At 43.4% G+C, this 13,805-nt stretch overlaps 1 protein-coding gene and 1 long non-coding RNA gene across 4 annotated transcripts in view; one reads left to right on the top strand and one right to left on the bottom strand.

Annotated features, from left to right (window-relative positions):
* TOX3 (TOX high mobility group box family member 3) overlaps positions 1-13,805 on the top strand; it is a 155,360-nt gene that overhangs the window by 59,044 nt on the left and 82,511 nt on the right. For all 3 annotated transcript variants that reach the window (XM_068956095.1, XM_068956094.1, XM_068956098.1), the window contains exons 3-4: positions 1,628-1,689; positions 13,561-13,654. In XM_068956095.1, the coding sequence (XP_068812196.1) occupies positions 1,628-1,689; positions 13,561-13,654 (156 nt within the window). The remainder of the gene's footprint in view (positions 1-1,627; positions 1,690-13,560; positions 13,655-13,805) is intronic.
* LOC138068480 (uncharacterized) lies at positions 3,013-13,805 on the bottom strand. Its single transcript, XR_011143310.1, has 5 exons — positions 13,727-13,805; positions 10,478-12,601; positions 8,453-10,322; positions 6,208-6,735; positions 3,013-3,264 (listed from the first exon to the last, which is right to left on the bottom strand). It is a non-coding gene; the product is annotated as an uncharacterized lncRNA (long non-coding RNA).

Genomic DNA, 13,805 nt, shown 5'->3' with positions numbered 1-13,805 from the left:
TTATGTCACTGTTTGTGGTGCAGTATCATCTGGACTTCATTTTATTCAGTAATTTGAATGGTAATACTATTTAGTTTCCTCAGCGTAATAAAGAGAAAGCATTATTTAGAAACAGGTTTTGAAATGCGTTTTCACTCATAATCCTGCTGCTTCCTCACAGTTTAGAGCAAAAACCTTGGGGCTTGGGAGTTTTTTTTTTTTTTTTTTGCCTGGCTTAGCTTAGTGAAAGGATGGCAGCAACGCTGACTGGCTGCAATAAGCTAAGCACTGGTGTGTGACATGAAGTGTACACACCAGAATGTAAGATGTCAATGAAAACAAAACCAGTTCTGGAGAGATAAGGTCATAATGATAGCTAGCATACAGCAAGCACGGCTAAAATGTGCTGGAGTACAATATTTGACTAATCGTCTAAAAATACTGTTTTTCCATAAACTCGAGATTTGTCAGAATAACAAAACAAGCCAGCAACCTAGATAAAACGTGGAATGGAGATCCAAAAAAGCACATTTGAAAGGATGGAGCTGGTTGTCATGCCCATGAAGATTGTAAGGCAATAGCTGTGTCAGGTCCTTGTAGAAATAATATGCTTTCATCCTATGTCTTAATGTGAGACTGTCTTTTATAGCAGATGTTCTGGGAGCGCTGCCTCCCTGACGCAATGACAGAAGCATACCAATGCTCACAGAGAGGTTTACCTTTCACAACTGACAAGTGCTAAAAGAAAAGGGGGGTGAGAACAGGTTTATAATCTATATCACAGATATGTGAGAAAGGGTTTTAAAATACAGGGTGTAAGGGAGAGGAGAAAAATCAGATGCATTAAAAAAATCTATATAAATAGAAACAGTGAAGTCATACGATGATCTTTAGCAAAATAAGCCCCACTAAAGCAGGCCAGGAGCAGTGAGAGCCTCCTATTTCTTATGGGATGCAGTGATAAAGAAATTACATACTTATTTGAGAGGAACATAAATAAAGATTAATAGGTTAATGAGTTATTTTCCTTTCATTACTATACTATTGTACTTTATTATAATTGCTTTGCACTCATTTAATTAAATTTGAACTAGGGCCAACACAAGATAATTTGTTTTCCCTGTACTAAACAATGAGTATGCAGATTGGAAGTACTGAAGCAGTAATCAGCCCTCTGTTTGCAACACTTTTCTACTCTGAGTAGACATTATAATTAATAATTTGATTGTTGCAGCACTCCGTGCAATATATTTTAAAGCAACATTAACATAATGGAAATTATGTTGTGTGCCTAATCCGAGCTTTTCACTGTGTAAGTATATGAATCCCATTCTGTAATGAATTAGGGCACTATCCACTAAACATTTGTACAACCTTTACAGGCCTCATTTTGGAATAGAGCTATCTGCTTCTAGTCTCCGCTCGTTGTCCTCCCTAGAAGTTATATTGCTTAAATTTCATACAAAAAGAGCAAAAGTCACAAGCTCAACCAGTGAAGCGTTTCAGTGAAACCTGATTTATTCTGACACATATCTTTCATTAGAATTAAATACAAGTTTTGTATAATCTCTGTATAATTCTTGCCTTGTTTTAAAGGAAGATGTGTATCCAGTCCGTTAGAATTAATCTTTCCAATTTCTCTTTCCAGCTTTTGAGAAGCCTGGTTGCAACTGATCTATGTAATGAAAAAATAACAACTCAGATACGAAGGTAGGACTCTTTAATGGCTGAACTATAAAAAAAAGTTACCTCAGTCTCTCTTTTTTATATTGAACTGATTTATAAAACATAGAATATCATTAGTGCATGTTCTACTGACAGGAATAAAAAGGAAGGCTGAGGTTTTGTTTGATCTTCTCTGTGTCCCAAGCAAATGTCCAGCATACACGTGTTGTGTGTTGCTTCCTGGTCCCAGCAGTGCCTGTTGCCGCGTTGTATGTCCTGACCGAGAGATGTCCTGAGAACTGTGGGACAACCTTGAGAAGCCGTGTGTGACCTGAGCAGTCACCAAGGTTACCTTGCCTTTCAAGGTTGGGCCCTGGGAAAGAAGTGGAAAAACAAAGTGAAGTGTGATGGCTTATAAAACTCTGCCAACATTGAATTTTGTTTGTTTTCTGACCAAATAAGAGTGGTTTTGCTTGCGTAAATGTTTGAGTCACCTCACTTAATATTGGCCTATTTACTTTCATGGCCTGAAGTGTCCCTGGGCTAAGAAGGTGAGTTGAGCGTTTGCAAAATACGTTCAACTTGTTTGAGAAAAGCATTGTAGAGGGAGAGTATTGTACTTGCTGTTTTTAAGGACTGGTCCTGCAAACCCTGCTAAGTTCTTCCCTGTGCAAGGAGTCCCACTGAAGATGATGGCCTGATTAGGATTTAGGAGTAGTAGTCCTGCGGAGGTTAAATGTGTCTGTTGCTGTGGCCTGAGAGCACTACCAATGAGCCTGGAGAGGTCCAGATCGCCTGCACGGGCTTTTTCTGTTCTGTTCTGGGTCTCCTGAGGAGTTTTTGGCAGGAGGCAGGAGGCCTGACTGACAGACTGGATTTCACGTTTTTTTGATTCTCCCGTGTCATCCTTTTTCCTTTTGCTAATAAATTGCTTAATGTCATTATAAAGCCCCATAGGTGCCACTGGTGTACTCCTGGAGCTGGGAAGGAATTAGAGGCAGAGACGTGATCTGCGTTGCATGTTGTCCAGAGCGCTCCCTCCGTCACCGCAGAGCTCTGAAACGTCCATTGTCTGAGAGGCTTCCTCTGGGCCTTGCTGCGGTCGGTGACTATGTGCCACATTTTGATCCTTTTGGGACTTCTGTAGGGTTCAGGCCATGTAACAGCTACTTGCAGAATCCTGCACCCAGCTATTCAGTCTTTCTCATTCTGAATTTTCACTGCTTTTGGTCCTCAGGGTCTACTTGAAGTCCAGAAGTAATGAGGTGGACTTCACGCCGGTAAAGTGAGACCGTGCCTAGTGCTGGTGGGGACAGAGCCTCGTTCCCTGTGGGATCCTGGCTCCCTGCAGCAGGCGAGGGCCCGGGCAGCTCCTCTCCCCTGCACGCTGCAGCATGGGGCAGGGAAGAGCAGGAAAGCATCACCTGCCAGCCTCCGCTTGCCCTAGTCGAGCAGAGGATGCGTAACGCAGAAGGAACTGATAGTTTCAGCAGCAGCTGTGAAATAGCTTCTTGGCTCTTCTGGGCTCAGTAAGGTAAATTCCTTCCAATCCAGCTCCTGAGGAGATGGCCAGGATGGAGTATGTTTGAGCTGTGCATTTGGGAGAATAGCTGGTGCCCCCTAGGAAAAAAGCAGTAAAAGAGAGATCACGCTTTGCGTGCGTGAGGAGACGGGTCCGTGGAAGATGAAGTGTTGTTCCACCTCCATCTGTGCGAGTGGTGGGATTTTTCCCCACCACCTGAGAATTTGCTACGGTGTGTTACAGCTTCAGAAAAACTAATTTATCTGTCACCAGTAGAAAGTGCATCATAAGTGCTCTCTCCTTTCATACCAAGCCGCTGCTATCAGCCCACAAGGCAAGCCCAGGGAGGTTTCTGTTTTCCATTTATCATAGTTTTCAATTGATTGGTCAGTGGTGTGTATCCTTTTTCAGTTTCTTTATTCCCTTTCTTTCAGACTTGGAATATCACTGCCTGAAATCCTGAGGGCAGCATTATAGATTTCTCTTTCTTTCACAGGGAGACCTTTAAACACATGACATACCTGAGTTGCCACTCCATCTAGCTTTAATTCAGTCTGCGAGTGTTGCCCAAATCACACACCGAATGCTATAATATTGCTTCTTTACACAATTTGAAAGGTTGGGCTAAAAAGGGAACAATCCTTGTCATAGCTCTGCATAACAGTTATAGCATGGCTGGAGGGGTGAGGATGGGAGAACATCTGGATATGAGGTGCTATAACCAAATTAGGTTTATTAAATCAAAAATCAGCTGAAGAAAGAAAAGCTTTAGAAAGAATGAGGATCATGGAATGGCATGGATGGAGAATAAAATTGGGGAGTATTCAAAGCTAAAGTTTTGTAGGTAATTATTCCTGCCATCCAGCATAGGCGCTTATTTGGGATAAATAGCAGAACAGTGGAGACTGTTGAAGTGCATATATCAGTCATCTGTAAGATAAAGCTGATGGGGAGAACTGAAAGATTATAGGAAAAAGTGAAGAGTGTAAGGAAAAAGTACAAAATAAAAGGATTTGTGCAAAGGGCTAAGATAAGAGATTTTCTGAATACAGAAGAAACCAGAGGTCACTGGACAAAGCAGTAGTTTTACGCATAGCAAAGGTAACCTACTGACAAATGAGAAATGTATTTTTCAAATGTTAAACATTTTGACTAAGTTTTCTCAGTGCAGGTGGGGCTAGTACAAATAAAAGACACATAGGAACACAGAAAAAGAATAAGGAATTAATGCAGACTCTCTGAATACTGTCAAAATCCAGGGCTTTAAAAAATCATCCCAGATCGCTGGGAGGAGTTAAAACAGGCAGGAGGAGACGTGAAGATGCTGAACATGTCATGGGAAATAATGGCTGGCTGGAAATGCCTTATGACTTGAAGTAGAGTCAATGACTTTAAATCCTTGGCAGATTTTAAGTCACGGCAGATGTTCTAGATGGTCTGTGTATACAAAAGAATGGTTATGTCTCCTCGATGTTGCACAGAGCAGTCTCCATTACCCTCAGGTACCATGGGCTCTTTTCTAGGTTGCTGCAGAGGGAAGGGCGCCGAAACAGGATAGAGATGAGGTTGATGTGGAGGAGTGGTGATGGAGGGGAGGGGACGCATCCTTATTCCATCTAAGAAGGGTATTTTATCGTAAATGTAACAAGTAGAGCAGTCTGAGAAGAGAAAGCAACTGCCAAAAAAAAGTTCTCCCAGTGCTTTTCTAGTGCTTGTGCTCAACACACAATACCACAATTCTAGTTCAAAGTTTTCTGTTATAAAAACAGAAAGAAAAACTAGACATGTTGAATTTCTGTTCAGGCAACACAGTTTTGGGTTGTATGTTCTGTTTTAAGTAATATGTATCCTATTCATCACCATCCCATGTAACGTTACAAATAGTAGGTATATGTACATCCTCTCTAGAAGGAGAGACGACAAAGATGTACAATGACATTTTTAGGTGAAAGCGGAGGCAATTTTTAGAAGCAGACTTCAATATTGGAAGAGATGCAGTGAACACCAATTAAGGGAACAGAAAAGATCATGAGCTAACAATGAAATAAAGGAAGTATAAAATATGCTTTTAAAGGCCACGCAAAACAATGGACAGCAATAAGTCTGAAGAATTCTGAACAAAAAAAGGAAAAGAATTAATGTGGAATCAAGGCAAATTCTGAAAGGCAGGTACACATACATTGTCTGGTCTTACATCAGTGGGAGATGACAGTACTGTGGTAGCGCCCAAGAGACCTGTCTCTAATATTAGTTACTTTAAAAAAAAAAAAGATACTATAAGAACAGAGAAGGTTCAAAACTAACATTCAAAACTAACACTGGTGACAATGGTACAAGGGCAGAGAGACCTTCGTTATTTATTAAAGTTAGCGAAAACAGGTCTGTAGAGAAGAGGAAATTAAGAGGTCATCTCATTGGGCTAGAGATAATTCTGAAGGGAACGGGCAGGATGAACGCTACAGGGCCAGCCAAACTCTGCTGGAGATGCAAGAATAAAGGAGCATGAGCCAAGAAAAAGTGGATGGCAACAATATTTAGCTGGAATTTCTTACAGAAATAGGAAGCACGTGCATATATAAAATATCCCACTAATGGCATCAAGAGGAAGAAATAATTGAAACAATACTTAAAAGGTTTAAGCTATCTATAGTTTAAAAAATATTGGCACTTAACATTTGCATTTGCAGTGAGCTGTTATCTTTGCAAATACTTACGGATAAATTTTTGCAAAGCAGATCTGTTTTAATAACTGGTAACAGAAGGGAGAAAGAATTTGGAAGAGAAATTTTAATGTAGCGGTGGATGGTGGATGTTTTTCTGCAGCAATTCCCCAGCAGCACTAACGTGTATTGTGCAGAAAGAGGGAGTAAAAAGGACTTCACTGAATATATTTGTGTGTCTACCACCTTACCCTGTTTGAAGACATGTATGGCAGAAGGGATTGTGTGATGTCTGGCCCATGAGAGGATTTGGTTGTTTCTTTTCTTTTTAAAGTTACACATCAGTGCACACACCACCTGAAACCCAGCCCAGGAACTTGCCTGTTGAGACTCTGAAGAAAAAGGGTGAGAGCGCTTTGGGAATGGGTGCTAGCCGGGTGCCTCCTTGGGTAACCAGCGTCTGTCTCCCTTTGTGCTTCGGCCGTGGTTCTCTTCCGCAGCACAGCCCTTAACAGAAAAGAACCAACTGAAATGTGAAGAAAAAAGGGCGATTTATGTTAATTTTATAGCAAAGACAGACAAACTCCTGTTAAAACAACAGAATGGAGAATTCTGTCGGTAGGTTCGACCGCACGGTCGAACATGTGCGGTATTTGGTGTTATAGCTGGGAGAAGTACAGAAGCTCAGAGGAGGCTGTTGCACCCTGCCTGCTACTGGGAGCCTTTCCCCTGGGCTCCTGGTGCATCCTCAGATTCACTCTGCCAGATGGAAATCTTCATCCAGAGTAACTGAAGCTCGGGTACCATGCAAGACCACTTCTGTTCCTCCACAGATGGCTGGCTGTAGAGAAGCTGTCAGCAGAGGTCCCTATGCTCTGCCAAAACCTGGATCTTCCATTTTGCTCTTCTCTGGTAATACAAAGATGGGCAGAAATGTAAGTTAATAGCAAATGATGAAGGAAATTCAAACTAGGGAGAGAAGAGTAATGTATGAATGTGCAGATGATTGAATATGGCATTGCTGTACATTGAAGCAGTTCAGAGCATTGCTTACTGTGGATTTAAAATAGTAGAGGGGGGCATCCAACACTCAGACATGTGCTTCTAGTGGGCATGTTTCAGAAACTGAAATAAATTTACGTAATCCTAAAAAAATCCTAGACCCGAAACCATTTCTGAAACACATCTCGACTGGATTTTGCTTCAGTAAGCTCATAGAGAAGATTGAATTCTCCCTCCTCCTCCTTCTCAGGCAAAGCGAGCCCCAGTTTGCTTCAAATGCTGGGAACCCGGCCTGAAGAACAAGCTCTACACTAAACATTCCTCCAAATAAAGAGGACATGCTGCCTGCAGTTCGGATCTATCCTAGGGGCTGCAGCTCTTACAGGCACATCTAAACTGGCTTTAAATTAGGTTGCTCAGCTAGTAATGTAGCCACAGCAGCACAGAGCCAGTACAGGGCAAGCTGTTTACCCGGTTTTTCAGCCATGGAAAACATTCACATCAGTGAATGCTGCAAAGACATACCCAGAATAAGAATGTGATTTATTCTTTCAATGTGAGAAGCAGCTATATGTTCAACAAAGGCTTTCCTTAGACTAATGGCCAAAGTAGGCCCCAGTGCAGCTCCTCTATAGAAGGAGAAGAAAGGATTGTTTGTTGAGGCCCAACTGTCTCCAAAAAACAGTGTGCTAAGTGGATGCCATCATGTATGAGTTCTCCGCTCACTTCATTGTCAAGGGTGTTTCCGCAACTCTGTCATGCACGGCATAACTGGGCAATTTACTATAGCAATAGCTGATAGAGCAAATAATTCAAAGTCATGTCACATTTTGAAAAGAACAGATGACTACTACAAGCCAGTTTATTATATCTGAGATATTCTTTACCGATGGAATGCACTAAAATGCGATTTTATATAGAACTCATTCTCAAGGAACGGCAAAACATTTTATGGAGGAATGAGGGAGAGTTGTGGTTGTTCAGTCCAGAGCACGGCTGGTTTCATGATTCAATGCAAAATCATTACATGCTCAGCAATAGCTCCCAGAGCCTTGGACAGTCAGGGCTGTCTTACTGAGCTAGGGACACTGGCCCTGACACTGGTCTTGTCCTCCTGGACTGTCCCAGGGTATTCCTCACTCGCTCCTTGGATCGGAACCAGAGGAGGAAAGGAAGAAACTTTTATTAATTCCTATCGTTTCCCTAACGCTGGTGACAGTAACTGTGACAGTATGGCACCTTTAATGGTCAGTTGCAAGGGCAGCAGCTGGCTGGGCCCTGGTTTGCGTGTGGGAAGTCCGTGCTCCAGAACTATTTTCTTGTTCAGCATGCCTCTCCTGTACGCTTGTGCGACGCAGGTGTGCTCTCCTGCTCCAGGGCGAGTAGCTGCCCTTCCTGTATAGTGGAAACAACCGAGCAGTGAAAGTACACAGTTTTGATTTCCTGTGGGACCTGACTTCAGCTGAATTTGAAAGGCATTTATGCATCTAATTCATGTAAACTAATGCTCCTGGAAGCTGCTGCTCTTTAAGCCCAGTTTATAACGTCACTCATTTTGGACACTACTCATTTCCAGCCGCTTATGTAATAGCATTGTTCTTTGCACGCCTTTGTGTATGCATACCTGATCACGACTAGCGCTGATCCTTGGATGTAACGCCGCTGCGTTCTTCTCCTGTCTTCATACTCGGCTGAGGTTATCGACAGGGACGAGCCAGACCGCCGTTCCCAGCAAGGAGGCGCGCCTGGCCGATGGGACGATGCAAGGGCGCTGGAGCACGCGGCGCAGGGGGGAAGGCTGTGCTGGGTCCGTGCAAGACCAGCACGCGTGTCTGAACTGGCCCTCAGCACAGGCGCCTCAGCACGGGTGCCTTTGGTGCTCGCAGAGTCTGCGGTGAGCCGCTCTGGGAAGGCAGGGCGGTGCCGTGGCACCGTGTCAGCAACGGCTGCCACGGGATGGCAAAAAGCAGCAATTTGGGAAAGGCCTGAGAGGAGGATTCCTCGGGGGACTGAAATGAGTTTAGGGAAGTCACTGGCTACGTACAGCAGCTCCGCTGGAGTTGCCAGGGTCTTACTGCTTTATTAATGACAGGCCCTGAATGCCTTTCTTCAGTGGCATTTTTCTAGTAGTAGTTATAAATAAAAATTAATGGAAAACTGTCCGTTCCAATTTTTCTAATGTTTCTGTTCACTGTTTAGGCAGCTCTCAGGCATCTGTGAGCTCTGTCTTGAATAAATATATAACAATATAATACTTGCAATACTATTTTTCCCATATGATAGATCTTATATTGAGGTTACGATAAAGCAAATGTGAGGAAGCAAGCAGGCTTTTCCTGAGAGCCCCGAATTGGCTCTGCCTGGAACGGCGTGCTTTTTAAGCTGAATTTCTTCAGATACTTCCATGACTGAGTTTCAGGACAAATAATAAACATGTAAATTTTAAGTAACTTTGTTGGAGAATATTCATGTAGAATTTATTCCAAACGAATAAACACGAGATTTTGCAAAAGGCAAGCAGCTATTTCCACTTAACCCTCACAAGGAAAGAGGAACTCTGTCAGCTGACTGATGAAGCCAGTAAAAAACAACAGAAGGCGGCCAGCCTAGGTTTTTCGTGATAGCTATTCACATGAACATTTGCAATTTATGGGCCAGTCAGGTCTCCTGCTTTGAGCATGAGACACATTTAAGGGGTCCCCAGCCCCGCGCTCCCTGTTGCAGCCCCTGCGGGCCGGGCTGTGCCGTGGTGGCACCTGCGGTGCTCCACGGAGGCCCAAAGCAGGGCAGCGACCGCGGCTCCGTGCGCCACAAAACCAGGCTTTCCTCGGGTTGGGCTGAGCTCTCGGCAGGCTGGTGGGCAGGGCTTCCCCAAACGTGGCTGGTCACACGGGGCCTCACGGGTCCCTGCGTAGAAATTGGAGTGGTCTGCTTTCAATCCGTGTGAGCAAATGCAGATCCACTGCGAAGACAATAACCTTAAGGGCTGTGATTCAGTCGAACACTTAGGTGTATCCCAGCGGCCAGGCCTGCAGCCCTTTAGTTCTCGCTAATACATGCCTGTCTGAAAAAACCCAAGCTGTTCGTGAGGCTTCATGAACACGGATGGAGGCTGCGGTCATCAACTATTTTTCTGTTGGAAATCACTCATTCAGCTCAACCTTTTACCGCTAAAGGTTTCACCAAGTTTTCCTCTGTGCCACCGTATCCGAGCAGGATACTCCACCTGACGTGGTGGAGTTGCTCCAGCGCAGCGACACTCTCCTCGGCCGTTGGGAAGAAGGGGTGAAAGGGTTGGGAGGAAAAGAGCTGCCCTAACCTCGCGCTCCTGACCCCCAAAGTTAGCGCCTTGGCAGAGCGCCGGGTCCACGTTAACATGCCGGCAGAGCAGCGGAGAGGCTTGCAGAGCCGAGGCCGTAAGCGGCGTGAAGGGCCTTCAGCACGCGGCTCTTTTTGCGGGGACTGCCGTAAAAGCGGCTGTGCGCGCTCGTTACCTGAAAAGACAAGCAACAGAACGAATTTCTAACACCTTGGCCTCCGTTACAGCTGGACGCTGTTCCAGAAGGACGTGAATCATTCAAGAGCGGAAATGTAACCCGTAGAAATGGTTTTCAATGGACTTTATACAAAAGAAGGCATTTCTACTCACCTAATCGAAGGATAATGAAGAAAATGTTGTCGTTTTCTCTAGTATTCGTGGCTGTGCCTTGCTTTTTTCTCAAAAGTCAGTTCATCGTAGCGCAAACAATTTACACAAGAAAAATGGTTCCTTTTCTCGGAGTTGGGTAATTTAAAACTTTTTTCTCGATGACTTCAGTGGACGCTGAGGGAGACGCTCCGTATCTCTGTAGTACCTGGGCTTCCAGGCTCCTTTTTCCTTTTCAGCGGAAAGACTGTGGAAATACAGTGGACCCACGTACACATGCTTTACCTGTGCTCGAGGCAATGATAATCTCTAGCATTGCGCTCTTGACTTTGCTTCCACGTGCTTTTTAATGCAGATTTCCCAATCTAACTTGTAAAACATTTAATATTTAGAATATACTCCTTTAAGATCCGTCAAAAGAGGCAAAGCTGCGTGACAATGCCGGGTGCTGGCGCATTGTGAGCCTGCTACAAAGGAATGAGGTGATTCTTTCTTTCAGGTCAGGAGGTCAGGCTTCACTGCATTAATTTTGCTGAGTCTCTTTGTTATTTATAACAAACAAGGTCATTTATTTTCATTTCCTTGTTTCTAATTGCATGCGTCTCCTTTGGAGTATGAACTCAGTAAACAGGTGGCTGAAATGCTGGGGAAAATGCTTGAAGCTGTTCCAGCAAAAAGGGCATGTCCCACACTGGTAAAGCAATTTGATGAGTTGGAGATTTAGTCATAGCAGGATGTGCACCTGCTTGCAAGCAAACGCGCTTCCCTGGCACGCACGGATACATGCAAATTAAGAGAGATTATTTCACTCTGAATAGTGGGCTGATATTTGATCAAATTTAACATTGTATTTTTTAAATAAAGCCTTGGTGTATATTAGTGAAACACAATCTCCTTTCAGCCACTTTTGATTTTTTCCCCATCTCTTTGATGAGTATTACAAATGAATGATATTTCTTCACTAGCTGAGCCTACAAAAAGAGTACGTCTCCAGAGGAGAACTTTATCGGAGAATCTTTATGATGAGAACTGTCTCCGTGCACTGAAAAACGGAATAATAAAAAGCTAGCACGTTTGACTGACAAGGAATAAACCAGATCCGAAACTTTTAATTCTAAAATGAATTCTCACAAATTAAAGGGCATTCTTTGTTTTGATAGCAACGTGTCTTTTTAATCCGGTTAGGCCTGTGTTTCCAGGCAAACCAAACATGTTGATGGACAGCTTTTGCATCGGTAGTTACTGGTTTTGCATTTAAAAATACAGGTGCTATATGTCTAAATGCGTGGCTGCTTTGTGCTGAAAGATCAGCTCTCTTACGCACTGCCTTGATTTTTGGGGCAGTTCAGAGGAAGCAGTAATTGTCTGGCACGACTGAGCTTTTGTTGTTGGTAGCCCCGAACCGGGGCCTGGGCTGTGTCCGTAAGGGCAACGGAGGGAGCTTTGCTACCAAGATCCTCTGTTTCCCCAAGGACCGGGAGGCAACGAGCCCTGTCTCCGTAGGCTCTGCGGAGAGCTCTAGCGAGGGGAAAAGGAACAAGGGGAAAATGTGGGAGGCAAGCTGGGGAGATGGACGTGCCCACAGGAACGGCCGTTTCCAAGGGACAATTGTTTTGCCCATTTTTTAAGGCTGGGCGTCCGGGGGGCGTTTGGAGAAGGCTCTGCAAGGTCACGAATCCCCCCTGCTCTTCCTGTCGTCCGTCGGCAGATTATTTCCTTACAGTGGGGCAAGGAAGGCAATTTGGTTGCAAGGATTATGCTACAGCTTTCATTGTTTAGGATGCATGCTGTAGCCTTCCTATGAGAAGACTGCTGTCCCAGGCTTCTCCTCCAATTCATATGAAAATACACTGTGTAATTTCAGGGAGAAAATATTGTTAAATGGTATGTTGGAGGATGTTTGTGGGTTTGTATCTCTGAAAAAGAAAAAAAAAAAACCCAAACCTCTCTTGGAGCAAAATATTTGTTTCTTGAATGTAATTATAAATGTCATTGTACGTTCTTCCTGACTTCGATGCTTATCTTGAAGAGTTCAGTGAAAATAAATTGTTTTCATGAAAGCAGAGAAGCTATTTGATAAACACACTGTCTGAGAAAATTGTTCCTGAAGCAGAGGTCGTTCTCTCACTTTAAAAGAAAGAGAATATGTTTTAGAAAACAACCTAGGCAGCAGAAATAAACATTTTTTGTTTCAGTCAATTCATTTTAAAAGGCAATGTGTACATCGCATGGAAAACTCTGCATTGATTATTTTGACTGCTGTAGAACCCTGGAATAAATGGAGTTGAAATGCACTTATATTGAGGAACATTGTATTTAGTAGCAAGTTGCAGTGTTATTTTAGTACTGATTTTCTAGATTTGGTTTTGTGATCAGATGTTTTATTAAACGTTAGCAATTCATGGAAGAGAGAGTTGTTTCTTAAAAACAGCTTGACATGTGCTGTTTATGAGCTGGGGGAAATAGTCTTGAGAACTGGGTGAAATCTGTTTTCAACTTTTGAATGTAGGAAACCCAGCCCATGGAAGCATCAAAAAACAAAGCTCCACTCTGTAAGACTAAGTTTATGCCTCCTGCATGGAAGCATAGCAGTTTGTTTTGGAGATGTTATTGTGGTCCCTAGATCACACTTCTAGAAATCTGTTTGTTAATTTTTAATCATCTGATGCACTATGCATGTGCCTATTAGTAAGCCTCAAACTCTATTGTACGAGTACTTACAAAAAATGTTTTATTTTCTAATTCTCACCTAGAATCATACTGCTATTAATACCTGAGTTATTAAAAATGTATGCTCTCAGAAGACTACAACATTAATTAGGAGACCTAAAAGGATAACTAATGAGTCCTTGGGAAGGCTCCTTCCAGTTACTGGATGGATCTGATCTATCCCAAGAAAGTAGTGTTTCTACGCTCTCATCAAATGTCAATAAATTTTTGTACATTTTCACATATTCCCTAGCATTGATCACTAATTATTTTGTGTTTTAACCCAGGCTGGCACAAGGTGACCTTATGGTAGGGTGCTTTTGCTTTAGGAAGGGCCCTCAGAACAGCAGCCTGACGTTTATTACTTCTTCCCACAGCAGAACAGCTGGAGATGGGTATGGAGAGAAGGAGAGCTGGCAAGTGGCCAACCTGCCCAACGAGATGGAGAGTGAGATGCATCATCTCAAACAGGTGAAGCTTTTCTATCTGAGCAGTGTTGGGGCTCAGCACCTCAGCATCTTTTCAGTGGCACTGGCCTTTTACCTTGTGGCTCTGTGGTGTCTCATCAAGTCCATCAGCAGCATCTGAGCGAGTGCCTAAGCCTGTCTGTTCCACACCACCA

This window comes from Struthio camelus, chromosome 10 (genome assembly GCF_040807025.1).
Source record: "Struthio camelus isolate bStrCam1 chromosome 10, bStrCam1.hap1, whole genome shotgun sequence".
In the NCBI taxonomy this organism is placed as follows: Eukaryota; Metazoa; Chordata; class Aves; order Struthioniformes; family Struthionidae; genus Struthio; species Struthio camelus.
This window is presented reverse-complemented; position numbering and strand designations above follow the sequence as displayed.